This window comes from Passer montanus, unplaced genomic scaffold (assembly GCF_014805655.1).
Source record: "Passer montanus isolate IOZ18808 unplaced genomic scaffold, ASM1480565v1 scaffold76, whole genome shotgun sequence".
NCBI lineage: Eukaryota > Metazoa > Chordata > Aves > Passeriformes > Passeridae > Passer > Passer montanus.
Genome location: NW_024372813.1, coordinates 1,700,687 through 1,727,845, shown reverse-complemented (window position 1 = coordinate 1,727,845; position 27,159 = coordinate 1,700,687). Strand labels below are relative to the sequence as shown.

At 57.9% G+C, this 27,159-nt stretch overlaps 1 protein-coding gene across 1 annotated transcript; it reads right to left on the bottom strand.

Moving 5' to 3' along the window:
• Positions 1-575: 575 nt before the first annotated feature.
• LOC120512666 (wiskott-Aldrich syndrome protein family member 3-like) lies at positions 576-25,656 on the bottom strand. Its single transcript, XM_039731232.1, has 9 exons — positions 25,590-25,656; positions 15,116-15,265; positions 12,892-13,026; positions 12,617-12,770; positions 12,251-12,368; positions 11,877-12,052; positions 11,235-11,492; positions 9,220-9,560; positions 576-8,077 (listed from the first exon to the last, which is right to left on the bottom strand). Exons 2-9 carry the CDS (start codon positions 15,246-15,248, stop codon positions 7,920-7,922), a joined length of 1,473 nt encoding a protein of 490 aa, XP_039587166.1. The 5' UTR covers positions 15,249-15,265; positions 25,590-25,656; the 3' UTR covers positions 576-7,919.
• Positions 25,657-27,159: the final 1,503 nt, after the last annotated feature.

Sequence of the window (27,159 nt, the reverse complement as noted above, 5' to 3'; positions counted from 1 at the left end):
GGAGGAGGAGGAGGAGGAGGAGGAGCACAGGGGTGACAGGGTCTGTCCCCTCCCCACACCTCCCACGTCCCCTGGGGACTGTCCCCGTGCCTCCAGGCTGCTGCAGCAGCTCCTGGGGCTGGCCAAGAGCGGGGTGAAAACTGCTCCCCGAGACACTCCTGGGGAAGGAGGGATCCCAGAGGATCCCCCGGGCTCTGGGCAGCTCCAGGTGTCCACCCAGCTGAGCCCTGCCCCCCCCAGCCCAGGAGGCTCCCTGGCAGGGCCACAGGGACCCCCAGGAAAGGCACTTGTGTCACCAGGAGCTGCCCTGGCCCCGTGGTGCTCCCAGCAGCAATTCTGGATGCCAGCCCTCCGTGTGGCTGGGGGCAGAGGGAGGAAGGTGCCAGCACAGCCCAGCGTCACCCCAAACTCACACCCTGCTTCAGGTCCCCCCAGCAAGTCAGGCAGCCCCAAAATTAAGGAAGTCTCTTAAGGTGAGGAGCCATCAGCCCTAAAAGGCCCTGAAGATGCACTTTGAATAAAAAGGTTTTTTAAATTTGTGAGGATTTGAGCAGGTGGGGTGGGACTTGGTCTCCAAATTTGTGAGGATTTGAGCAGGTGGGGTGGGACTTGGTCTAGTGGAAGGGGTCCCTGCCCTGGCAGGGGGTGGAAACCAGACTGGAAATCCAAACAGTTCTGGGAGTCTGGGATTTGCTTTCTTTACCTGCTCTGCTCTGACCTGAGACAAAAAAAACACCAGAAAGAGCAGCCCCATTTGTGGAAAACCAGCCAGAGCTACAGACAGAGCTGGAACATCTCAGTGTAAAATTGAATTGGAGGGGAGCAGTGAGGGGGGTGCTGATGCTCATGGCTGTGAATTTTGGAGCCCTGGCAGGGCTCTGCCTGAGCTGCTCCTGCTGCCAGGAGGAAATCACCAGCAGCTCTCCACGGGCAGCACAAGAGTGCCCCTGGCCCCACGTCCTCTCCCTCTTTAACACAAGATTTTTGTGGTTTTTCCATGGCAAGAAGTGATTTTCCATGGAGTGAGCAATCCCAGCACCAGGATGGCACCAGCACCAGTGAGAGGTGAAAATCAATGGGATTTGAAACTCTTGAGCTGGGGAGGGGCCTCCAGGGGTGAAAGCACCTCCTGTAGTGGCAGGAAACCCTCTCCTTGCTGCCTTGGGGTGATGTGATTATTGCTTTTCCTTAAACACCAGTTTCCTGGGGTTTTTGGAAGTGCTCCTGGTGGCACCTGCTTCATTCTGTTGCTGACTGACTGGGAAGTGTTGCTGTGTCTGACCTTCCCTCTAGGTCTGAGGGATGGAAAGGGAACAGTTTATCCTTCTGGAAATCACATGTGAGCTGTTTGTTTGCTTTTTTGTTTTGTGGGTGGGTTGTTGGGTTTGGTTTTTTTTAATTTGCTTATTTTTAGATATTTTTTTTTTTACATTTTATTTTTAGATTTCTCAACTGAGCTACCCCCAGTTAAAGGGTAAATGTTAAATTGTCCACCTTGATGGTTTACTCACTACAGTCTGTGGATGATGGATGGTCCAGAGGAGCTGCTGCCTTCTAACCACTGAAATACAGCAGAAGCAGCTGGGAGCTCACACCCTTTCCTCTCAGTGCTGGTTCTGCAGCACATTTTATCTTTATTCTCCTTCAGGCTCAGCACCAAAACCAAGGGGGAGCAGAAGCAGCTGCCCTGGGGCTGTAACCCACCCTTGGGGGGACAGAGCCCCAGGGAGGGGATGAGGGAGAATTACAAACCAGAAAGGCCCTGTGGGCACCCCCAGCACTCCCTGGCTGCACACAAGGCCAGAGCTTCCCTCTGGCCTTAAACCCTCAAAGCCATGGCAGAGCCCCTGTGACCTGAGTTTCTCCATCCTCACCTCCAGAAACTTTCCTGAGACCTGGCTCAGCTCCTTCCTGCCACAGCTCAGTCCCACACTGACCTGCAGAACAGATTTAGCCCCTCTTTGCTGCCCTTGGTGGCCTGGCACAGGGTTTCACCTGACTGAGGTTTCTCCTGTGCAGGCAGATGTGAGCATGACCAACCTGAAACGCTGGGCTGGTTCCTTTCTGCCTTTTTATTTCCTCTCTGCACTCTTAAGCTCATACAGAACCAAGAGCTGGAATTACCACTGAGCAGTAGCAGCGTGCAGGGAAAGGCTCCTTGCACACCACTGGGGCTCACAACAACCAGCAAGAGCTTTAATCCTGCTCCTGGGAGGAGGGAGAGGTGGGGAAGATCCCTGCTGGAGGATGCCCAGGGGAGGGTGAAGCAGCAGTGCTGCTGTGGTGGCCTCAGGGTCCTGTCAGCCTGTAATTCAGACACCACTTTGGGTCCTGTCAGCCTGTAATTCAGACACAACTTTGGGTCCTGTCAGCCTGTAATTCAGACACCACTTTGGGTCCTGTCACATCAGCTCTGCCCTCAGGGGACGTTGTCCATGCAGCTCCTGCCTGGGGTTTCCCTCTGCAGGAGCCCTGCCCTTGCTGCAGGCTCTGCCCCAGCCTGGTGACACCACCAGGGTGGTGACAGCACCCTGGGGACATCCTCGTGTCCCACCCTGCCTGTGGGCACAGCTCTGAAGGTTTTGAGGCAAACACCTCCTCCCTGAAGTCCTTAACTCCGGGGTTTGGTTTGGGTTTTTTATTCCCTCCACCACCAAAACACAGGCACATTTTTCACCTGGAGGAGGTGGAGCTGGACAGAGCGAGCCTAAAAACCCTGGGGTTTGTCCAAGAAAAATCAGATTGACACAGAAAAACAACCCCTTTGACTCTCAAAAAGATGGAACCACTTCAAAGTCTGGGTTTGGGTTGTGAGTGTCTGGAAGAGGAGGCTTTCCAGGGGCTGTCCCAGGGTTGGTGACAGCCCTGAGGGTCACTCAGGGGTGCTCCAGGCACCACTCCCAGCCCAGCCGTGGCCATCCCAGGGAGCACAGCAGGGAAAGGCCCCCAGGGGCACAGGGACAAACCCAGCAGGGCTCGGCTCTCCTGGGCTTTGCTCAGGCACTTCTGCATGGGGAGTGGGGCAGGAGAGCCCCGGGGGCTCTGTCACCAGCAGCGACATGGCTGGGGCTGGTCAGGGGTCACTAAGGAAGGGACAGCTGCCCTCAGGGGGCTGCTGCCCAGTGGAGGGGAAATTCATGGGTGAGTGAGCATTTGAGGCTTCTAAAGTGCAGTGCAGGTTACATGGTCTTTGCTGTAGACTGTAAACTCCTCAGGACAGACTCCTTGCCCTTATTTTTGTTTTTATTATTATTTTTTTAATCTGTAAAGTGACATTCCAGCTGAGAAAACCTTACCCCTAAATAACTACTGCTACAGGAAAAACAGGAATATTGGTGAAAGGAACAGCCTGTGCTCCCCTTGCCAGCATCCCACCACGGGGAGTGCCTCCCAGGGCCGTCCCTGCTCCATCCACGAGGAAGTGGCACAGAATTCCTGCCAGCTGGGGACCTCTGGAATGCCCCCTCCAAAATGCCACCTCCAGTGTCACCACCTGCCTCCCTCCAAGCAAAACTCCCTTTTGTCATTAAAGCTGAGGTGTTAGTTCAGGCTCAGGGGAGTCTGCAAAGCTTCTGTCCAGGCTGTTGGGTGTCTGGGAAGGGAGAGAGGTGGAAAAGAGGCTGGGAGGAAATTTGAGGGCTCTTGTGTGGAAAGAGCTCTGTGAAGAAGCCAAGTTCAGCCTTAAGTTTGCCACTGGAGTAAAACCTTCCCAAGATGGAACAGCTGCAAAGGCAGGAGCCCTGGTGGGATGGGTGATTGCTCCTCTCTAGGTCTCCTCCCTGGGTGGGGAATTAGAAACCAGAGACTGCCCAATCCATTCCTCCTGCAGGCCACTGATCCTTTGAGAGCCACCAGCCAGCTGCAGTGGTCACCCCAAAGCAGGGAGACACAGAGGGAACTCTGCAGGGCTCCCCCCATCCCCAGCCCCCCGAGAGGACCTCCTGCACCCTGGGGTGGCTTCACAGCTGCACCACGGGCACAGGGCTCCCTCTAAAGTCCCTTTTCAGACGCACCTGGGATGTCCAAGAGGTTCCTGAGGGACCTCAAGGGTGACAGCCTTCCACTGACATCTCCAAGCAGAGCCAAGATTTACTCATTGACTGTTCCACTGACTCCAGCCCACCCCGTTTGTATGGACACAGGATATTTCCCCCTGCTGTTGACAGCCATATTTATTATTTTTAATCTATGCCCATAAATTGGCAAGTAGGGGGAAGCAGATAAAATGGAAAGAGGAGCTCTCAGGAGATCAGTTGGACTCATTAAATGTTTGGCACTCTGTGATTATCCTTTGGCAATGAAATGCCACTGCTATATTTCAGCAGGGAACACGATACCTTAATGTACAGGAGAATCTCCTCAGCCCAATTCTGGCACTCTTGAGAGAGGAGAAATTCAATCATCTGTGACCTGGATTGTATTTTTTAATGTCTGCCAAGCTAGATAAAATACTTAAATATTCACTTTTATATCAGCCCACATGAGGATTTGAGCATTTCAGGTTGTGTAACTCAGCATGGCCTACTTTGGGGGGAATGTACAGAAATAGGCACAAATGTACAAACCACTGAGCGTGCAGCATGTGGGGCAGACAGACAGTGTTAATTAGTGTGGCACACTCCCAGCAGCACCACCCAGAGCAGCCAAGGAATTGGTGTCACTTCTGTTGGATTGCAAAGGTCACCTGAGCAAAAAGCAGGTGATTCTGCCTCAAAGAGAGGTGGTGGAGCGTGGCTGAGTCCCTCAAGGGAAGGCACTGAGGATGGAATGGCTCTCATGGGACTGCGGTGTTAATGCTCCAGTGTGGAAATCCTGCAGGTCCAATCCCACCCGAATGATTCCTGGTGCTTCCCTGCCCTGTGGGGCTGCTGGGAGGGTTGGCAGGAGCTGGGTGTGCCATGGCCAGACCAGGAATGGGTGTCCAAACCCCCCTGAGGGCACTTCTCCAGCCAGACACATCTCTGGGGTGGGGATGGGGAATCCCACCCCTGCTACCAAGAGAGCTGAAGGGTTCCCATGGCAGTTCTGGTCCCTGAAGAGGAGGGTGGGGATGTGTCCCACCAGCTGGCAGTGCTGGCAGGTCGTGGTGCTGCTGGCTTTGCAGCTGGGAACGTGAGCTGGGTTTGTGCTCTCAGGGATTTCCCTCAGCAGAGCAGGATGCCTGGGGACATGCTGGGATGGGGGCTCTTACACCACTGGGGACATTGGTGGTGTGAGGAAATGGGGGTGAGCCTTTCCTGCCCCCCTGGGGCTGCCAGCTGGGCAGATGTGGCCTGAGTGACCCAAATGACCTTTAGGGTCCCTCCCAGCCTTCCTGTGATTGTCAAGCACTCAATCCTGGCAGCTGCCAGTGCCAGCAGGGGTGCTGTGAGGTGACAGGACCTGCCACACAGCCACAGAGCCCTGCCCCAATTGCACGGCCCCATGTGACACACACAGCAACTGGTGCATGAAAAGGGACTCGGTCCTGCAGGGGCACTGGGCTGCCCTCAGCTCCCACCAGGACTGGCTCAGCTCTGCAGAACTGGGACATCACAGAGCCAGGGATGTCCCCTGTGTCCCTGAGCCCCTCCCCAGGCTCCTCAGCTCTGCTGGGTCCCCACAGCCACTCTGCAGCCCCTCCACCTCTGGAAGAGATAAGAGCAGCTCCACCAGCCCCTGATATTTTCTCTCTCTCACAAAGGGCTATTACCCTTCCTAAATAAACCAAATTTCTCTTCTCTTACACATGGTTTTGTGATTTTATCTACGTTAGTAACGCTCCACCAGAAACTCCACCTTAACTGTTGCCCTGAATTTTTACTCTGCCTCCTCCTGAACCTGCTCCAGCCAAACCCCAGCTGCCTTCCCAAGGAAAGCAGGTCCTGAGCACTGCAGGGGCTCTGTAAAAAGCTCTTGCAGCCATTTCCCTGCATCTCAGAGGGTCAAAACCAGAATCAAGAGCTCTCAGTGTGCACCAGGAATGCCCTGGTCACCTGCAGGGCACGGTGCCTCCCTGCTCCTCTGGTCACTCCTGCTCCTTGGGTTTTGCAGATGAGTTATTCCCTGTATCCTGTTGCTTCTTGCCTTGCCCTCTCCCACATCCCACATCCCAAATCCCTCCTGCACCCCTGCTCAAGCCCACTCAGCAGCACAGCTCCCAGCCTGGGTGTGGAAGGTGTCACATCCAAGGGACAAGAAACCATTTTGTGCCCCTCAGGAGAAGGGAGGGCTCCTGGGGCATTTCCCAGCAGCTGGGCAGAGGGTTCACCACACCTGGCCATGAGGGTTTGTCACTGGGGGCAAATGAGCAGATGTTTGGGACATTGCTCAACACCAGCACTTCCCAGGAAATCAGCAACCTGCTCTAGTGGAAAGTGCCCTTGGCAGGGGGGTGGAATGAGATGATGTCTTTAAGGTCCCTTTTATCCCAGACCATTCTAGGATTTTGTGAATTTAACCATCAGCATTTGGGTCTCCACACCCTCCCACCTCTTCTACAGGTCTGGCTGCTTCTACATAGCCAAAATCCTGCTGAAGCAGCCATCACCTGCAGGGCTACTGGGAGGGGCAGAGAACTGGGCACAGAGCTCAGGCTTTGCCTGTTCAGGGTCTCGTGATACAGGGGAACACAAGAGGGGGTCTGGGGACACCACACTGGCCAATCCACAGCTGGTCCTGGCCCGTTTTCCACAGGTGGGGAACCTCTCCCAGCCCTCTGCAGGTTTTATTGCCTGTGATATTTCCAGTATTTCCCACCCCTTTGTTCTGCCTTCTTCCGTGCCCCCTCCTTTGTAGCTCTGTGAAAAGTCTTCCACGGGTCACGCTCTGTTTTGATGGGAAAGCAGGTATTTTCAGTGCTGAAACAGGTATTTTCAGTGCTGAAACAGGTATTTTCAGTGCTGAAACAGGGGCTGGTCACCCAGCTCCTCCATCAGTGTCCATACCTGGGACAGGGGAGGGAGCAGGATCAGGTAGGGGGAATCAGTGCCTCATCTCAATTGTACAGGCACAGTTTGTGGGGCTGCAAAGTGCAAGTTGAGAGTTTACCTGAAAGCAGCAGATTGTCTGATTCACTTTTTCCCAAATCACACTGAAATGGTGGCATGCTAAGGCCAAGGAGAGCTGGGCTTGTGGGAGCTCCCTGGACATCTCTACTCCTTCACTGGAAAAGGCAGGACAAGCCCAGACAAGGCTGGGTCTCCCTGCCAGCCACTGCAGCCTTGCCTTTCCCCTTTGCTCCTAGAAAACCAGCTCTGAGGGTGGATACAGGCTAAGGTCACCAACACCTCAGGCTGCTCATGCTGCCTGGTCTGGTGGAGGGTGTCCCAGTCCTGGCTGGACTGGATGGGCTTTAAAGGTGCCTTCCAACCCAAAGCATTCCATGATTTTCCAGGGAGCAACAACACAGGGGTGTGACTGCTACTAAACGTGGTGGAAGGAGGCTCCTGCCCACACACAGCCTTTGGAGCTGCCTGGCCCCAGAACCACCAGCAGCAGTGTCCCCAAGCCCACCCCTGGGCTCCCGTGGTGGCACCAGCTGTGCAAACAAGGCTTCTTCTCCAGGAGCTTCTCGTTATCACAATTAATATTTAGCTGGAAAAGCACTGCTGCCTCTGGGGCTCCCTTCTCCCACAAAGCACACTCAGGGCCAGTCTCCGCTCTTGCTCCAGGTGCAAATCCGGAGTAATCCCATTAACCTGCCTTCAGAGAATTTTGGAAGTCATTAACTGTGAAGGTGCTGCTAATTTCTGGTCTCACTGCCTCCGAGGTGTATCCTACCAGTGCTGCTGCTGCTGCTGCCCGAAGGGTTTTGGACATAGTGTAAAAGCAAAGCTCCTGACCGAGCGGGGCCCCCTCCCGCCGGCAGCGACCTTGGGGAGGTGCCCACACACACCTGGAGCAGAGCTGGAGCCCCGAGCCCGCCCAGCCCGGGGCCCTCAGTCCGACCACTCGTTATCGTCCAGCTCGGAGTCGTCGTCGGACTCGCTGTACTCCACCGCGATCCGGCGCGACAGGATGGTCGCCACGTCATTGCCCACGGGCTCTTTCTTGGCCTCTTGTTCCCACTGCTCCTGGACCTTCCGGAGCTGGATTCCTACAGGAAAGGGGGGAGGGCTTCAGGGGGGAGTGCACCCAGTGTGCAGCATCCCCCCCATTGGAAAGTATTGGCTGAGACAAGAGGGCGGCTGCTCTGGTGGTTACAAAGTTAAATGGGATGATAGGATAGGGCTGATAGGACAAGAGGGAATGGTTGTAAACTGGGAGAGAGTGGGCCCAGACTGGATGTCAGGAAGAAATTCTTCCCTGTGAGGGTGGGCAGGCCCTGGCACAGGTTGCCAGAGTCGGAGTCGTCGTCGGACTCGCTGTACTCCACCGCGATCCGGCGCGACAGGATGGTCGCCACGTCATTGCCCACGGGCTCTTTCTTGGCCTCTTGTTCCCACTGCTCCTGGACCTTCCGGAGCTGGATTCCTACAGGAAAGGGGGGAGGGTTTCAGGGGGGAGTGCACCCAGTGTGCAGCATCCCCCCCATTGGAAAGTATTGGCTGAGACAAGAGGGCGGCTGCTCTGGTGGTTACAAAGTTAAATGGGATGAGAGGATAGGGCTGACAGGACAAGAGGGAATGGTTGTAAACTGGGAGAGAGTGGGCCCAGACTGGATGTCAGGAAGAAATTCTTCCCTGTGAGGGTGGGCAGGCCCTCGCACAGGTTGCCAGCAGAGCTGTGCCTGTCCCTGGATCCCTGGCAGTGCCCAAGGCCAGGTTGGACAGGGCTTGGAGCAGCCTGGGACAGTGGGAGCTGTCCCTGCCCAGGGCAGGGGGTGGAATGGGGTGAGCTTTAAGGTCTCTTCCATCCCAAACCATTCTAGGATTTTATGAGTATCTATGATAGAATAAAGCTCCTCCTCTGCTTCCACTCAGCCTGAAGATACTGAACCTTCTGAAAGGTTAAATTTACGATTTGACCTGGAGATTTGCAGGAAGGGGAAATGAGAGAGACCTTGGAGCACATCATCCACTACGGCCTGGGAGGAAGCCACACGCTGGGAGCCGCCAGCAATCCCTGGGGCTTCACTCCACCTCCAGCCATGGAGGGCGTATTTACCCTGCCTTTATTCCCCGGCGAGGCCCCGCCACCCTCACCCACCCCGCGGCCACCCAGCGCTCATCCTGCCCTCGGTGCGGCCGGTGCCCCCCAGCTCTGCTCTGCCCCGGGGCTCGGGGTGCCCGCACTCACCCCTGCGGATGGCGGCCAGCAGGTCGCTGCGGGCGTCGCTCATGGGCATCAGCGGGACCTGCGGCTTGCGCGGCTCGGCGGCGGGCGCGGGCGGCGAGGCGGAGTGCGCGGGCGAGGCCGACACGNCCAGGGGGCCGCTCTGAGGCGGCGAGGCCGAGTAGGGCCCGGGCGGCGCGGGGGGCGGCGACGGGGCGTAGGACGGGGCCGCGGCCGAGCCGGGGGCCAGCGCGGGGGGAGCCGAGATGGGGCTGTCGAAGGCGGTCTGCGCCGAAGGGATGACGGGCGGCGGCGGCGGCGGGGCCGGCGGCACGAAGTACTCGGCCATGGGCACCGGCTGCGGGCTGCGACGGGGGCACGGGGGTCAGCGCCACGGGAAGCACAGAGCCCGGGGGTGGCCGAGTCATCCAGGCCACTCCCGGAACATCCCAGCAGGCCCACCCTGGGCACCCCTGGGAGCTCTGTCCAAACGCTCCCGGAGCTCCGGCAGGTTTGGTGCTGGGGCCATTCCCTGCGGAGCCTGCTCAGGGCCCCACGACCCTCTGAGGGAAGAATCTTTTCCTGATATCCAACCTAAACCTCTTCTGCCACAGCTTCAGGTCATTCCCTCGGGTCCCGTCACTGGTCATCACAAACAAGAGATCAGCATCTGCCCCTGCGCTTCCCCTCAGCAATTTGTGGACTGCAATGATGTCTCCCCTCACTCTCCTCCAGATGAACATGCCAAATGTCCTTAACCACTCCTCACAGGCTTCTCCTCAAAGCCCTTCACCATCTTCATATCCTCCTTTGGACACTCTCTAATATCTCAATGTCTTTTTTATATTGTGGTGCCCAAAATTGCCCCCAGTACTCAAGGTGAGACCGCCCCAGCGCAGATGGAGCAGGACAATCTCACTAGCAGTTTTGCATCATGAAAGCTGCAGGGGAGGTCTCTCCTGCTCCATCAGCCCAGAAACGGGGGGTCAGACCCCCACCAAGCCCCCCTTCCTTTGGACACCTCTCCACCAGCGAGCAGGACAATCTCCTGCCTTGCCTGGCTGGTGGTGCTGGGCCTGATGCCCTCTAGGGCACACCTGGCCCCCCTGGCTGCCAGAGCACTGCTGAATGAAGGATTTCCCATCACCCATCCAGCATCCATCACCCATCACCCATCCCAGCACCCAGCTGGCTCCACTCTGGCTTGGTTTGCTCTGAACCCCAATGAAAGCTCTGTCCCAGAGCCAGAAGGGTGGTGGAGCTCTGCTGGTGGGATGGGCTATGGGTAATGCAGTGGTGGAAAGCAGGCAACACCCCAGGGGCAAACCCTCCATCCACCCTGCCCCCTTATCTGGCATGACATTACCCCAAAAGCACTCCTGACTGATTTGGCCTCTCACCAGCAGTTTTGCACCATGAAAGCTGCAGGGGAGGTCTCCCCTGCTCCATCAGCCCAGAAACGGGGGGTCAGACCCCCACCAAGCCCCGCTTCCTTTGGGCTGAAGCCTTACCCGTAATCCTTGACGAGGTGCGGTCTGGGCCCGTTGAGGACGGCCTCGGGGGGCGGCGGGGCGTGGGGCTGCTGCAGGCGGGTCAGGCTGTTCTGCCGGCTGCCCGCGGCCGGCCGGAACACGTGCTCGGGGGGGTTGGTGGCCGCCAGCCCCTCCTTGTGCTCCGCGGGGGCCAGGTGGGCCGCCGGGGCCAGCAGCTGCGCGGGGTGGTTGGGGCTGGCCGGGTACGCTGTCCCAGAGCCAGAAGGGTGGTGGAGCTCTGCTGGTGGGATGGGCTATGGGTAATGCAGTGGTGGAAAGCAGGCAACACCCCAGGGGCAAACCCTCCATCCACCCTGCCCCCTTATCTGGCATGACATTACCCCAAAAGCACTCCTGACTGATTTGGCCTCTCACCAGCAGTTATGCACCATGAAAGCTGCAGGGGAGGTCTCCCCTGCTCCATCAGCCCAGAAACGGGGGGTCAGACCCCCACCAAGCCCCCCTTCCTTTGGACGCCCCTCCAGCAGCGCACGGGCTGAACCTTACCCGTAATCCTTGACGAGGTGCGGTCTGGGTCCGTTGAGGACGGCCTCGGGGGGCGGCGGGGCGTGGGGCTGCTGCAGGCGGGTCAGGCTGTTCTGCCGGCTGCCCGCGGCCGGCCGGAACACGTGCTCGGGGGGGTTGGTGGCCGCCAGCCCCTCCTTGTGCTCCGCGGGGGCCAGGTGGGCCGCCGGGGCCAGCAGCTGCGCGGGGTGGTTGGGGCTGGCCGGGTACGAGTGGTCGGCGGCGTCCGACGCGTAGGACCTGCACACAGGGAGAGCCAGCTGTTGAACTCCTGAGGGAGCTCGGGGGTGAGCTCGGGAGTATTTTGGGGTTCAGACGACAAAACAAGAAAAGGCCATGAAAATATCGATGTACAAGACAGCAGAGTGAGAGCAGAGGGGAGGAGGACACAACAGAGCTGAGCCACTCTCTTCCCTCAGGTGCGAAACGGAAAGTGCTCCGGTTTTATCCCAGTGCCAAGGCTCCTCCGGAGCTCCAGGATGACACCCTGGGGACACCAGCTATCCACAGGCTAACAGCTGAGCACCCCGACCCTGCTGTGGGCAACACGTCCCCCGCAATGACGGAGAGGAAGAGCAAAGCAAAGGAGAGCCGTGAGCTGAAGGTGTAGGAGGTAGAACCTGCCTATTATCTGGGGACAGTGATCCTTCCGATGATGCCATGTGATAGGGGGATGGTGAGAACCTGTTATCCGGCCGGAACTCTTTATCATACGCCATCATGTTCCACTCCAGGCGCCGGTTGCGGGCTTTCCTCACTTTCTTCACCTCCCGGGTGGAGTCCTCCACCAGCCGCTGCTCCTGCGGGGACACAAAGCCACAGCTCCACCTCCAGCCCGGCTCCCTGGACCAGGAGCAGCCCCTGGGGAGCGTCACCCAGCCCTGTGAGATGCACCAGTGCAGGGAATGGGAGCACGGAGGGTGCACCAGGAGGTGGCTGTCCCCAGGTCCCGAGCACTCCCAGCTCCTGCCCCCTGGTCCCCCTCCTGCCCCACCCACCTTCTGCCTGCGCTTCTCCTTCCTCTTGTCTTCTGTCGCCTGCAGCATCTTCTCCTTCCATAAGTTGAAGAAGTAGGAGGGGTCGGTGTAGAATTTGAGGCCATCCTTCTTGTCATCCCTAGGGGTTGGGAAGTGGGGGGAGAGGGTTACAAGCCACAGGAGAAGACCCCCTGCTCCCATTCCCAAGGGCTTTGGGATGACCGTGGCCATGAGCTGTTGCCCCACCACAGACACATCCAACACAGCAGCCACCACCTGCGGGCTGTGGACACATCCCAAGCATCCCACAGCACACAAATGGGGGCACTCCTGATCCTTCTCATGGAAGGGACCCCTCGGGGCCCCAGGGGGAGCCGTGCCCCATACCTGTAGGGCGTGAGGATGTTGAGGGGCGGGGGTTTGTCGCAGCGCTGGTACATCTCCATCACCGGGTTGGGGATGGAGTTGCGGGACACCACCTGCTGGTTCTGCACCGTGGAGCTCTTGAAGGCTTTCCTCATGTTGATGTCCTGCAGTGAAACTGGGGGGCACAGGAAGGACAAGGGATGCAGGGGTGGCCTCAGCCCGCCGAGCACGGCGTGGCAGGGTCTGGTCCTGAGAGCACGTCTGGACATCACCCCAGACCAGCCCTGGCTTCTCACCTTCCTCCACGGTGGAGTCCAGCTGCGTCACCTTGATGACCAGCAGGTCCACCCTCTCCTGCAGTGAGTTCATCCTCATGTAGAAGCTGTTGGCTTCGTTGAACAGCTCTCCAAAGATGTCCTCTGCGTGCCTGCCTGGCAGGGGACAACGCGCCTGTCACCACAGAGGTGGCTCGCCCAGCTCAGCCCATCCCTGGAGCTCACACTGGCTCTGTGGGTGCTCTCCCCAGCCTGGGTTTCTGGGAGCTGAGCCTCATCCTCTCCCAAAGTGATGCAAGGAGGCAGGGGAGCCCAAACAAGCCCCCCTTCCCAGAGAGAGCAGCACCCACTGGGGTACAGAACATTCACAGTGCCCCAGGAGCCCCATGGTCCATCAGGACAGATCAACCAAAAAAATGACCAAAAATCACACAACATGACCTGGGGAAATCAGCCCAGGTAGAAAGCCAAGAGCAGGGCAGTGGGGACAGTGCCAGAGCAGGGAGGATCTGCAATTTGTTTCACTTTATCCTGCATCTCTCAGTGCATCCCTACAACAGCTTATTTATTTATGGTTATTTATTTAGGATTATTTAGCTTTTTATTAGGGTTATTCCTGTCATGGAGCTGAGTGAAGTATCTGGCAGAGCATTCCTGATAGCTGTAGGCTACAGCACCCATCCCATCCCATCCCATCCCATCCCATCCCATCCCATCCCATCCCATCCCATCCCATCCCATCCCATCTCTCCACATCCTCAGGGTTTCCTCCAACCCCACCTCTCAAACAGTTCCCCAGATCAGGGCACTCTCAAACCCCCTCAGAGCACTCACCAGCCTTGTCACATTTTATTCCCTTTTCCCTGGACTAGGAAGCCTGAGCAGACGTGGGTGCTGCTCGTGTGAGCCCCTGCACTTCCAGCAGCTCCCTACACCCTGGGTTTATTTTTCTGGGAGTATTTTAGAGCAGAATCTACTTCTGGAGGTGTGTGAAAGAGGGGGGCCTGAACAGCTTCTCTCTCTATTTTAAGTGGATATTCAGCATGAAATAGTTTGCCCCCATTAAACCTTCATGCTGGTGTGTGCAGTGCTCTCATCTGCCCCTTTCCTGCTGAGATCAGTCCCAGGGCAGGGAGACAGCTGAGGGTTAGACCTTTGATAGAGATCTCTCTTCCTCAAAAAGCTCTAACTTTAAAAAATAGTAGCTTGGGGTATTTTAGATCTTCAGCTGGCCTTCCTATCTGTGGCCAAGTGGAGAGAGGCAAGGGGCTCCTGAAGACTTTCCATCCCCCACTGCACAGACCAGCTATGGGAGGAAAATGGGTCTCAAAATGTCACCAAGTCCCCATTTTGAGCTTGGCAAAAAAAAAAAACCAAACAAAAAAACCCCAAAAAAACTCCCAAAAAACAACCAACACCCAAACATATATATATATATATATAAAAATAAATAAATAGATATAAAAAATATATAAAAATAACTTTAAAACCCCCAAAACCAAACATATATATAAAAAAGATATAATAAATATATAATAGAAAATAATTAATAATAACAACAATCTATTCAAGAAATTATTAATTCTATAAAATTATATGAATAAATAAATATATAATAATTTTTTTAAAAATTAAAAAGTAGGACGATCCTCCTATTTTCAACAAGCTGGATAATTCTCACTCAGGAGTGTCTGCACATGGCTCGCACACAACCCCTGTTTCTCTGGGTTTAAAACTGGTGGGAGTGACTGTGTCACTCCAGTGCCATTCAGTGCCATTCCAGTGCCATCCCAGTGCCATTCCAGTGCCATTCCAGTGCCGTCCCAGTGCCATTCCAGTGCCATCCCAGTGCCATCCCAGTGCCGTCCCAGTGCCATTCCAGTGCCATTCCAGTGCCATCCAGTGCCATCCCAGCACCATCCCAGTGCCATTTCAGTGCCATCCCAGCACCATCCCAGTGCCATTCCAGTGCCATCCCAGTGCCGTCCCAGTGCCATTCCAGTGCCATTTCAGTGCCATCCCAGCATCATCCCAGTGCCATCCCAGCCCCTTCCCAGTGCCATCCAATGCCATTTCAGTGCCATTCCAGCACCATCCCAGTGCCATTCCAGTGCCATCCAGTGCTATCCCAGTGCCATCCCAGCACCACCCCATTGCCATCCCAGTGCCATTCCACTGCCACCCCAGCCCCCTCCCGGTGCCACCCCGGTGCCGTCCCACACCAGGTGGCTGTGCCCGGACTTACTGAGGCTGCCCAGCTGTTTGATGATGGCAGCCAGCGTGCTGTTGGTGACACACTCCAGCTCACTCGTCACCCCATCGGGAAGGGCCCCCCGGCACAGGTGCCGGGGCTCGATGTTCCTCTTCACCAGCGGCATGGCGAGCCCTCACACCTCTGCTGGGAGAGGAGAGGAAGGGAAATCAAAACACACGGCTGCCACCAGTGTCTGTCCCCCCACACCGCCTCAGCCTTCTCCAGGAGGTTCCTCCTGCCCCGCTGGGACACGGCAGGGACAGCAGGATTTTCAAGCAGGGCATGGATCACTCGGGGGGTGCAATCCTTGGGGTGTTGTGGGCACACAGATGCCAGGGTGGAGGTGAGGACTTTGTCCCTACCTTTGTGGCACCCTTTGTGTCCTTTCCCAGAGCTGTTCAAAGCAGGAGCAAGCTGCCCCGTGCTGCAGCCCTTCAGCTGGCCCCGACCAGCCTCGTCCAGCCCAAAGAGAAGCGAGGGAGCGCTTGTAATGCCATTATTTCCAGCTCACTGCAGCCTCTCCAGGGTTTTATTTGTGCACACACTGCACTGAGACAAGCTGCTGTGGCCAGCTCATCCCAGCTCCCTGCATGGCCCCACAGCATCCCTGGGTGCCCCCATAACTCCTGTGTGCCCCCACAGCATCCCTGGGTGCCCCACAGCATCTGTGGGTGCTCCCACAACTCCTGTGTGCCCCCACAGCATCCCTGGGTGTCCCCACAGCATTTCTGGGTGCCCCCACAACTCCTGTGTGCACCCTCACAGCATCTCTGGGTGCCCCACAGCATCTGTGGGTGCCCCCACAGCTCCTGTGTGCACCCTCACAGCATCCCTGGGTGCCCCCATAGCATCTCTGGGTGCCCTCACAGCATCCCTGGGTGTCCCCACAGCATTTCTGGGTGCCCCACAGCATTTCTGGTGTCCCCTGCTCCACTGTCCCCCCCCTGAACTGGGGATGGTTTGTTTTCTACAGGGTTTAAGGAGATGTAGGGAGCCCAAAGGCCTCATCCCCACTGAGGGCACCTGTGGAAGCTGCAGGGATGGGTGAAGGAGGGGCACCCTGGGCTGTGGGGTGCTGGGGACAGGGTACCTCGCTGGTGTAAAGGGTGAATGGTGGGAAACAGGCTGGGCAAAGAGGCAGAAAAGGAGCACTTATTATCCATGGTGGTGTCTCCTGGGACTGGGACACAGACCCTGGCACTGGAACAGAGACCCTGGGACTGGAATAGAGACCCTGGCATTGGGACAGAGACACTGGGATGGGGACACAGACCCTGGGACTGAGGTGGGGACACAGACCCTGGCATTGGGACAGAGACACTGGGATGGGGACACAGACTCTGGGACGGGGACGTAGATCCTGAGACTAGGACACAGACCCTGGGATTGGGACACAGACTGTGGGACTGGGACACAGACCCTGGGATTGGGACACAGCCCCTGGGGCAGGGACATGAAGCTGCAGGGATGCGTGAAGGAGGGGCACCCTGGGCTGTGGGGTGCTGGGGACAGGGTACCTCGCTGGTGTAAAGGGTGAATGGTGGGAAACAGGCTGGGCAAAGAGGCAGAAAAGGAGCACTTATTATCCATGGTGGTGTCTCCTGGGACTGGGACACAGACCCTGGCACTGGAACAGAGACCCTGGGACTGGAATAGAGACCCTGGCATTGGGACAGAGACACTGGGACTGGGATGGGGACACAGACTCTGGGACAGTGACATAGACCTTGGGACTGGGACATAGACCCTGGGACTGGGATGCGGACACAGCCCCTGGGATTGGGACACAGACTCTGGGACAGGGACACAGACTCTGGGACGGGGACACACATTCTGGGACAGGGACATAGACCCTGGGACTGGGACACAGCCCCTGGGACAGGGACACGGACAGGCAGCCACCCCACAGGCTCACACAAGGGGGTCTTGGGTGCCACGAGAGCCTCGGGGCTCAGCCAGTTCCCAGCTGGTGGCTGGGCTGATAAGGACCAGAGAGCACCAGCAGCATTCCCGAGAGCAGAACCCCCCCGTTTCACATCCCCACCGCCCCATCGTTCCCAAAACGCTGGCAGCGGGGAGCAGCAGCTTCCGTCGGTCGCCGTGAGCGCAGCCAGCGCTGCTGCCCCAGCGATCTGCAGAGCTCCCATGTTTTGGCCCCGGCAGCGCTGCACAGAACAGTTCCCCATTGCCAGCACCCGGCCAGCGCTCCCAGCAGCGGCAGCAGCTCCTCCGCTGCTTTCAAATGCAAATCCCAGCTCCCCCCGAGAGGAGCCCGGAGCCTTTCCGAGGGCTGGGCTGTGCCCGGAGGGACCGGGCGCTGAGCCCTCCGCAGGGCTGCCGGGGCTCTGTGTCCCCCCGTGCTCCCCAGAGCCACTGCTCACCCATGTGGTGATGCCCCCGCCTCCCCAAAATCGAGATTGCTGCCGGCTGTTCGCTCCTGTGTGCCGCGCTTGCTCCGGCCATGCACAGCCCCCTCCCCTCCCTGGGCACCCCGAGCCCCCCAGGCTGAGCAAGGAGCTGAGGCAGCTTCACCCCAAGCTGGTTTGGTGTGTGCCCCCAAACCTGCCCTCAGAGGCTGAGCCCTGGCACGTCCCAGGACCGGAGGGCACGGGGCAGAGCCCTTAACGAGCTGCTGGGCCCGGCAATTAGGAACAGGAACAAAGAGCCATTCTCAGCATCCCTCTGGGCCACAGCCACTGGGCACAGCCCTGCCTCCCGGGGCTCTTTGTCCCTGCACAGGGACAAATTCCCGGGGGGAACCGGGGCCACCTGAGCCCGCAGCCCCCCTGCAGCAGAATGAAAGGAAAAAAGGGATTTTGTGGTTTGAAACTTCCCAGCAGGGACAGATTGGAAGAGAGGCAGAAAGTGGGTGAGGGGTGTGATGGCAGCATTTGGGATTGTGCCATGGGAGGGCATCCCTGGAGGAGGAAAATCCCTTTAATCTCACCCCAAAGAGGCCAAACAAGGCTCAGAGCAGAAGGAACCAAGGAGGAGTTTGGCACATTTTTATGCAAGGAGAGCCCGTAAAGGAAATTTTGACCAAATCACAGGAAAATCTGCTTTCCAACCCCCCAGTTAATGGAGGGATCAGAACCCAAGGGCAGCCTCCCCTGACAAGAGTTCTCTCAACCTGCTGCACCAGCAGCACCAAAGCTCTGTCTGCTCACCTAAAACCTGTCATCATCCCTAGGCCTGTCCCGAGTCCAGATCTCTGGACATGACCCCAGAGAGGCCATTCTTCATTTCTGTCCTCTCTGGCACACCTTGCTCACCCACCAAGAGGCTGCACACAAACCCTGAGCACTGAGCCTCAGCAGGGGATGCTGAGCTGTGCCCAGCGCTGCTCCTGCTCCTCCTGGTGTCACAGGTCATTTCCAGCACTTCAAGGGGGTGATTTTGGGTGGCAAAATCTTTTCCTCAGACCTTCAGGAAGAGGTTTCCAAGGGCAGGGATGGTCTGGCTGCAGGCTCTAGGGTCATTTACATGGATTAAAGCCTATGGGATTTCACTCTCTCCTGGGTGGAAGGAAGCCAGGAGCCCTCAGTGGGAAGTGGGGTCAGGATGTAGAAGGAAAATGGGAGCCACAAACTCAGCAGGAATTTCTTGGAGGGTGAAGGCAGGAGAAACGGGACCAGCCAGGGGCTGGTTCAGGTTTCAGGTGCACTGTGGGGATTCTCCCACCACTCAGCTTTTCCCTGTGACTGGAAAGAGCCAATAGCTCTAAATCCTGTACAGGGAAATGCCACAAGTGAGGGGAGACACCCACCAGCTCCCCACCTGCTTCCCAAACCCAGTGGTGCAGCTTGGGAGGGAATCACAGCCAGCTGAGCTGTGAGGCAGGGGAGGACAGAAATGAGCTGTTTATGGTGCCCTAAGATGCTGATTTCCCCCAAGGAACAAAGTGCCAGCAGCACCCCAAACGCAGTGCTGGCAGCACTGAGGACAGCCCTGCTGTCCCAGAGTTCAGGGCAATAAGAGCTGCCCCTGTCCCTGCAGACCAGGCTGGGCTGGGACTTGCAGCTGCTGGCCCAGGGGTGACCCCTGCAGCTGGCTCCTTCCAGATGTTATCCTTCACCTCAGCAGCACCAGCATCTGGCAGCTTGGATCCATCAGGGTAGAAAAGCAGCTCTCATTTTGTAAGACAGTCCAAAAAAAGGGGTTCTGTGTCCAGCTATTGCTCCTTACGTTCTTTGCAACAGCTTTCCACGTGCATAACTGTGCCCTCATCCCCTCCGTGCCCCCAAAGCCACTCTGTCCCCCTGGGCTGTCACTTACAGCCCTGCAGGCAGATCCAAAGTGGCCTGAAGGACTAGCTGTGCTCTGGTGGCCCTGCAAGGAAGGACAGCCTGGTGGCCACAGATCTCCCAGGTGCTGCTTAATCCCTGGGGCAGATTTTGGGTTGGTCAGTGCCTGGCACCTGCAGCCCTGGAGCCCTGCTTGGTGTGGCATGAGAGAGAAAGGAGAGGAGTCCTGGCTCCCACCTTCCTTCACTGAGCTGTGGTGGAGCAGAGGACAGTTCTGGGCTTTGTTTTCCATGGGTGATCCCTGCAGGAGACACCTGAGTGGGAGTGGAGCCATGGCAGAGGTGGGCAGCACTGGGGGAAGGATGCCCAAGCTGCAATCACCAGCTGCAAACGAGGCACCTCCAATGTTTCTGAGGGGATCAGGGGTGCATGGAGCAGCAGGAAGGAGGGAAACCTCCTTCACTCTTCAGACAGTCAGCCCTGAGCTTGGGTTTGGGGAGGATGTGAGTGTGTGTGGTGAAGCAAACCCTCAAGACTGGGAGCTGGGGTCAGCCCTGCCCTAAGCTCAGTTCTAGGCCAAGCTTTGGGGCAGTCTGTTTGCTCAGCCCTTGCAATCAAAGCTCTTTCCCCATTTGGGCTTCCCGGGGTCCTTCTGAGCCCTGAGGAGCAGACACTGCCAGGAACTGGAGGCTTTTGCAAGGCAGCAAATCTTTGGTTGGATGCCAGGAGCCAGAGTAGAGAAAAAAACAACAGTGATGTTGAAAAACCTATTAACCTTGAACAAAAAAGTTTGTAATGAATATGAAACAAGAAGTGCCACATCTCTCTGGTGGTGGCTGCTCAGGACCCTGTTTTGGTGCAGAACCCTTGGAATGGAGGGGTGAGGAAGGGCTGGGGGCAGGAGGGAGGCACAAAGCAGTCCTGAAATAGTGAAAGGAGCAACACAATCCCTGAATGTGAAGTCAGGGAAAAGACAAGAGGCAGAGTTGGCACTCAGTGGGGCTTGCAGGTGCCTGAAGGAGCTCATCTTGTGGAGTTTGGCAGGATGGATCTGGGAGAGAAGAGGGCTGGGAAGGATCTGGGGGTGTGTGATGCTTCTGAGCAGCCAGAAATAGGTGGAAGGTGTGAAAGCAGCAGCTTCTCAAGGTGTTGATCTGTGGAGCTCTGCCACAGCGTGGTGGAAACCAGCGTGGGATGGTTCAAAGAGCAACAGGACAAACCTGCAGAGGACAGAGGGCTGGGGGCAGCCTCTGGCTCAGGTGGCCCTAAACTCCTTCTTTCCTGCCAGTGGGGGCCATGGGGAGAGCAGAGCCTGCAGGGGCTGGAGTTTTGTTGTCTCAGGAGAAATTGAGCCAGGCAGAAGTGTGCAGGTGGCTCTTTGTGGTGCAGGGAAAGCCTGCCTGGGAGAGCTGGGCCAGATCTGCTGATTTACCTCCCACAAAATGGAGCGAGAGCCGCACCGCAAGGACTCGCTGCTCTAATTTACAGAATGCATCTGCCACCACTTCTTCATTTGCTGGCAGCCCAAATGCCTGAGAGCACCAGCAGCATGACAAATGTCACTGCTCCCTGGGAAGGTGACCATGGCTCCAGAGCTGCTGTCCAAAGGTTCATTAAATATATTAAAACCAGCTGGATCCCGAGCGTTCCCCTCACTCCAAACAAAGCAGAGGGCAAGGCTTCAGTGAGAGTGAATCCTCAGGGTGGCACTGGGGGTGCTGGGCATGGGAGAAGCACTGCCACTGCCTGCCCCTTCCTTGAACCCCTGCATCCCAAAGGAGCCTGCCTTTGCCAATGGCCTGGGGCACAGGAACATCCCAGCCCCACTGCGGGGTCAGCAAAGCATCAGGTGGGAAAACCCCGGGACTCTGAAAGCCCCAGGGTGTGGGATGGTGGCTTTGTCCCCCATCCCAGGATATCAGCCCGGGGAGGCTGGAAACCAGGGCCAAGGCTTGCTGTGAAATGAGTGGAGAGGTCTCAGCCCGGGGTGGCACAGAGGGATTTTTCTGCCAGCCAGGAACAGATTTGGGTGGAGCTGGGGAAGAGCCAGACCCTGCTGCCAAAGGGGGGAGACGAGAGGAGAGGAGAGGAGAGGAGAGGAGAGGGGAGAGGAGAGGGTGGTGTCGGGGTGGCCATGGGGCACAGCTCCCTGGCCAGTCAGATCCGTGCCCTGTGTCCCACAGGGAATTGCTGTCCCCCCTGTCCCCCAGCCCCTCTGCAGCTCCTCCTGTGCCAGCTCCACCACGGCAGAGCCGGGAGCTCCAGCGAGCAAACACTTCACAGCAAAGTGCAACACAACGCTAAATCACAGCTAAAAATATTCCTCGGGAGCTTGATTAGTAAATGCCGCCGTTGGTGGTTTGGTTTGGGGGATTTTTCCCCCTCCTTCTGCTGTAAAATGTTTCAGCTCCAGGAGCAGCACTTGACTGGGCTGTCTCTAAGCCCCTCCAGTGCCGAGGGCTGGGCTCTGCAGCCCCGGCCCTGCTTAGGAGGATGCCATAAAAGCAGCTGCCTCCTTACCCCGGGGTCAGTACAGAAACCTCGTCCTGCTGTGAGTCTGGTTTAAAACAAACAGCTCCTGGAGGAGTTTTAGCTAAATGATGTTTCTTTTAGGGTAGGTGAGAGCAAATGCTGTAAATCACAGGAGGGTTTGGGTTGGAAGGGACCTTCAAGATGATCTCATCCCACCCCCTGCCGTGACAGGAACACCTTCCACTGTCCCAGGCTGCTCCTAGTCCCAGTGTCCAGCCTGGCCTTGGGCACTGCCAGGGATCCAGGGGCAGCCACAGCTGCTCTGGGCACCCTGTGCCAGGGCCTGCCCACCCTCACAGCCAAGAATTTCTTCCTAAATTTTAATTTAAGTCTCTCCTCTTTTGATTCAAAACCATTCCCCACTGGCCTATCACTATTTCCCCCTGAAAAAAGCCTTTCCCTCCTTTTGATAAGCTCCCTTTAGCTACTGGAAGGGGCTCTGAGGCCTCTCCAGTGCCTTCTCTTCTCCAGGCTGAACAACCCCATCTGCCAAGTGGATTTTCAGGCAGCAGCTTTCCTTGGGGTTGAGTTAACATGGAGTTTGGGTTCTGTTGTTTGATTTCTCAGAAATGGGGAGCCCTCAGTGTCCCCTGGCTCTGGCCATGGAGCTGAGGGCCACTTCTCCAGGTCCTCCCCATCCACCCTTGGCTCTGTCTCTGCTGTGGAAACAGATCAGAGTATCCGTATCCACACAAAATCCATGCAAAAAAAGAGGCATCCATCCCAACACCCTGATGCTGAAGGGAGAAAGGAGGGGGAAAGCTGTGGGTGAAGCTATGCACGAGCCTCGTCCATCACCCCTGGGCTGCTCCTGTGCGAGCAACGCCCGGGAGCAGCGGCGCTGCCTTGATCTGCAGAGGGGCTGTGGGAACACAGCGCACATCTCAGCCCTGCTCTGGCTGCAAGAGATCCCTGCTGGCCCAGGAATCATGTGTTGTTTTTAATGACTCCATCACCAAAGGAAAATCTTCAATGACAGCTTTTTTTCCCTTTTGTGCCCAGCTCATTACCAGAAGGATCTCCCTCGCTCGCTGCTGGGCTGTGCGGGCAGGACGCTGCTGAACAAACCAGCCTTTTTCTCCCCAGCATAGAAGGCGCTTTGATAAACCGGGGAAACCCTCGGCCAGCAGCAGCGAGGGGCTTTCTGCAGAGCTGTGCTGCCTTTGGGAACAGCCGCAGGCAGGGCTGGCATCTCCAGGCGCCGAGCAGAGCGCTCCCAGCCAGCCCCAGGCTGCTCCCTGCGGGGCTGGGCTCTGCCTGTGCTCCCCAGAGCGTCCATCTGGCTTCTCCCACCAGTGCTGGACGTGCACCCTACAGAACTGGGTGTGGGGAAGAGGGGGCAGATGCCAGCCTGGAGCTGGCTGCAGCCTCGCTGCTCAGAGAGGGAGAAATGCCGCGGCTCTTCCCGCAGGGCGCAGCTCAGAGGGTGTCTTTTTGGATGAGCAGCTCTGCAAAAAAAAAAAAGGAGGAGGAAAAAAAAAAGAAAAAGCGATCTTGCTTTTCTTTTTTTATTTCTTAACACTTCTGGCTCGAGGGCTGTTGTTCGTAACTTGTCAAGATCTTGGCATCGGCGGCTGATTTGTCATCCGCCATAAAATGGAGGATGAGCATCTTTGGTTCAGAACTGGGCCAAGGGAGATGACAGCTCAAAGCAAAATATGCTTCATCTCCAGTTTTCTCCGTGGGCTTCAGCTCCCGGGAAAGGGAGCGGACATTTGGGGTCTGAGTGCATCACAGCGTTCCGGGGAAGAGCCCTTCTCCCTTCTCCTGCTCTGCGTTTGCGACAGCACAGCCGGTGCACATTAACCCTCTGCCTGCCAGAGCAGGCTGTGCCGGGCTGATCTGCCATCGCCCTGCCCTCCTCACCGAGCCCTGCGACCTGTCACCCTGGGGGCCACCAACACACCCAAACACCACCAAACACCATTTTTTAAAAAATAAAACGATACCAGCAATCCTTTAAAACCCAGGCATTGCGCTGCAGCGTGAGGGGTGTGCCTTGGCACGCCGAAGTTTGGAAGATGAATTATTAATCCTGCCATTCCCGAGCTCATCCCAGCGCTGAGCCACCCTCTCCTCAGCCACCGGCTCCGCCGTGCCGGCCACACAGAGCAGCCACAAACTCCGTGGAAAAGCATCTCAGTCCGCAGGTAATCCATGGCGCTGCCACCACCACGAGGCAGCAAGAACTCCAGCTTGAAGCGATAGAATGAAAGCTCCCTGCAAGTAGCTGAATCACCGAGTGTGGAGGCCCAGGCCCGCAGCTTTGAGGGGCTCTGAGCCCCCCTGTAGCTGTGCCCACGGGGGTGCCCCGGGCTGGGGGGGTCCCCGGGGGGCTCTGAACCCAGCGGGGCTCCGAATCCCTGGGAGGACACCAGGATGGGAAGCAGTGGGGAGGCACGCATGACAGGTGACACCGGGTTGTGCCCTGCTCAGCGCTGTCCCCTCTGTGTCCCCAGCCTCACACCGGCCTGCAGAGCCCCCCGGACCCCCCCAGTTCCCCAGCCGGGGGTGATGAGCCCTGCCCTGCGCTGGCTGTGGGAGCACAGGCAGCCGTGGGCCCAGCTTTTCCCCCACAGTGATGTAAAGACGAAGGATCCTCCCTCCCCAGGATGGCAGGTGAAGCCCCCCGCCCCCGTGCGAGGTGCAGAGCAGCCGGGTCCCCCTCCCTCTCCGTGCAGGAATGCGAAGTGACAGCACACAGCCCCCTCCCCAGAGCAAGGGTGCAGAGAGCCCCGGAGCACCGCGGAGCAAATGTGCCAAGCGCTGCCGGGATCCACCCCCCGACAAGACAACGTGCGGAGCAGCCTGGCCCCCTCCCCTCCCTTCGGCAAAGGGGCAGAGCGTGGAGAAGCCCCCACCCCGGCCGTGAATAGCTGCAAAGTGCAGGGACCCCCCACGCAAGGATGAGAGGCGGCTTGGACAGCCCCTTCCCAAAGCAAGGATGCGAGGGGATGGAGGACAGCCCCCCGCCCCCGGGCACGGTGCAAAGCTGGGGGGGATGCAGCAAAACGGGGATGCAGGGCGGCCCTTCCCCCGCAGGGATGCGAAGGGACGGAAGAACCCCCCTGAAAGGATGTGAAGGCATGGAGGATCCTACCGGAGGGACGTGAAGGGATGGAGGATCCCACCGGAGGGATGGAGGATCCCACCGGAGGGATGTCAAGGGATGTAGGATCCCCCCGAAGGGATGTGAAGGGATGGAGGATCCCATCGAAGGGATGGAGGATCCCACCGAAGGGATGGAGGATCCTACCGGAGGGATGCGAAGGGATGGAGGATCCCATCGAAGGCATGGAGGATCACACGGAAGGGATGTGAAGGGATGGAGGATCCCCCCGAAGGGATGGAGGATCTCCCCGAAGGGATGTGAAGGGATGGAGGATCCCACCGGAGGGATGTGAAGGGATGGAGAACGCCTCCCCCGCAAGAACCCCCCCGCCTCACCGGAAAGATGCAAAGCAGCAGAGGATCACCCACCCCCCACGCCAGCATGCCGAGCGGTGGGAGATCCCCTCCACGCAGCGACGCTCTCCCAAAAGGATGAAAAGATGCGGGAGAGCCCCGTCAAAAGGCCACAAAGCCCGCAGTGCCCCGCGGAGGGCTGTCCGCGCTGCGCGCACACACCTGCGGGCACACGGACCCCCCGCTCTCCCTGCGCCGCCTCATTCCCGCATCCCTGCGCTCACCTCCTCGGGGCTGGGGGCCGGGCCGTGTCCCGGCGGGGCCGTGTCCCGGCGGGGCCGTGCGGGGCCGTGCGGTCCCCCCCCCCCGCCCCCCCCCGCCGCTCCAGCCGGCAGCCGCGGGCTTGCGGCACCCCGCTGGAGTGCTTCCGCTGGCGCGGCCCCGGGGAAGCGATGCTCCGGGAGAGGGAGCGGGCTGGGCAGCGGCTGCTCCAGGTGTGGCGTGGCCACCATCTTCCCCCTGTGCCCTGTGGAGGCCCTGGGTGCCTCACCAGATCCAGGCCAAGGTGGTGGGGAATTGATGAGGCCCCCAGGAAAGTGTTTTCACTGTCACCAGCTGCTGATGCCCAGGATTTTGGGATCCTCTCCTTGGTCTTGTCACAGACACCCTCAGGGCTGGAGCCCTCTGCTCCAGGGCCAGGCTGGGAGAGCTGGGGGTGCTCACCTGGAGAAGGGAAGGATCCAGGGAGACCCAAGAGTCCCTTCAGTGCCTAAAGGCCTCCAAGAAAGATGGTGACAAAGTTTTTAGCAGGACCTGTGTTATAGGACAGTAAGCGATGGTTTTAAAATACAAGAGCGTTGATTTAAACCAGATATGAGGAAGAAGTTTTTTTACAATAAGGGTGGTGAGGCCCTGGCACAGGGTGCCCAGAGAAGCTGTGGCCGCCCCTGGATCCCTGGAAGTGTCCAAGGCCAGGCTGGACAGGGCTTGGAGCAACCTGGACAGTGGAATGTGTCCCCGCCTGTGGCAGGGGGTTGGACTAGAAGACTTTTAAAGATGCTCTCCAGCCTAAACCATGCCATGATTCTGTGCCCCAGTGCCTGCACTGCACCATGTTGAGCACAAACATTGGCAAGAGCCTCATCTGTTTGGGGTTCTAACAAAATCCCAGCCTGGAGTCCTGGAATCCCAGAATGGTTTGGGTTGGAAGTGACCTTAAACACCAACCAATTCCATCACAGCAGGGACAGCTTCCACTGACCCCACCTCAGGGCTCTGCCCTTCTCGGGCCACTGCAGCCACACCAAACCCACCCCAGGCTATGCCCACACTCCAGCCTGTGACTGGCAGGGATTCTGCTGGCTGGCAGAGGAGAGAGGTGAACTACTCCTTCAGGGGCTGAGACGGCAGGAAAAGCACACAGCTCTGCCCATGGCAGCTGCGTGTCCGTGCCAAGGATGCCAGCAGAGCCAGGGCAGGCTCCAGTGACCCCACAGCCCTTCCTCTAATCCCTGACCGTGCCCCTGCCCAGCCAGGACAGCCAAGGGGAGCTCTGGGCTGGAGGCTGGGGCTGCAGCAGAGCAATGCACCCACAGAAATAGAACCTCAGACCCTGGGGGCAGTTCTGGGCACCTCAAGAGAGATGTTGAGGGGCTGGAGCGTGTCCAGAGAAGGGAATGGAGCTGGGGAAGGGGCTGGAGCACCAGGAGAGGCTGAGGGAGCTGGGAAGGGGCTCAGCCTGGAGCAAAGGAGGCTCAGGGGGGCCCTTGTGGCTCTGCACAGCTCCTGACAGGAGGGGACAGCCGGGGGGTCGGGCTGTGCTCCAGGGAACAGGGACAGGAACAGAGGGAACAG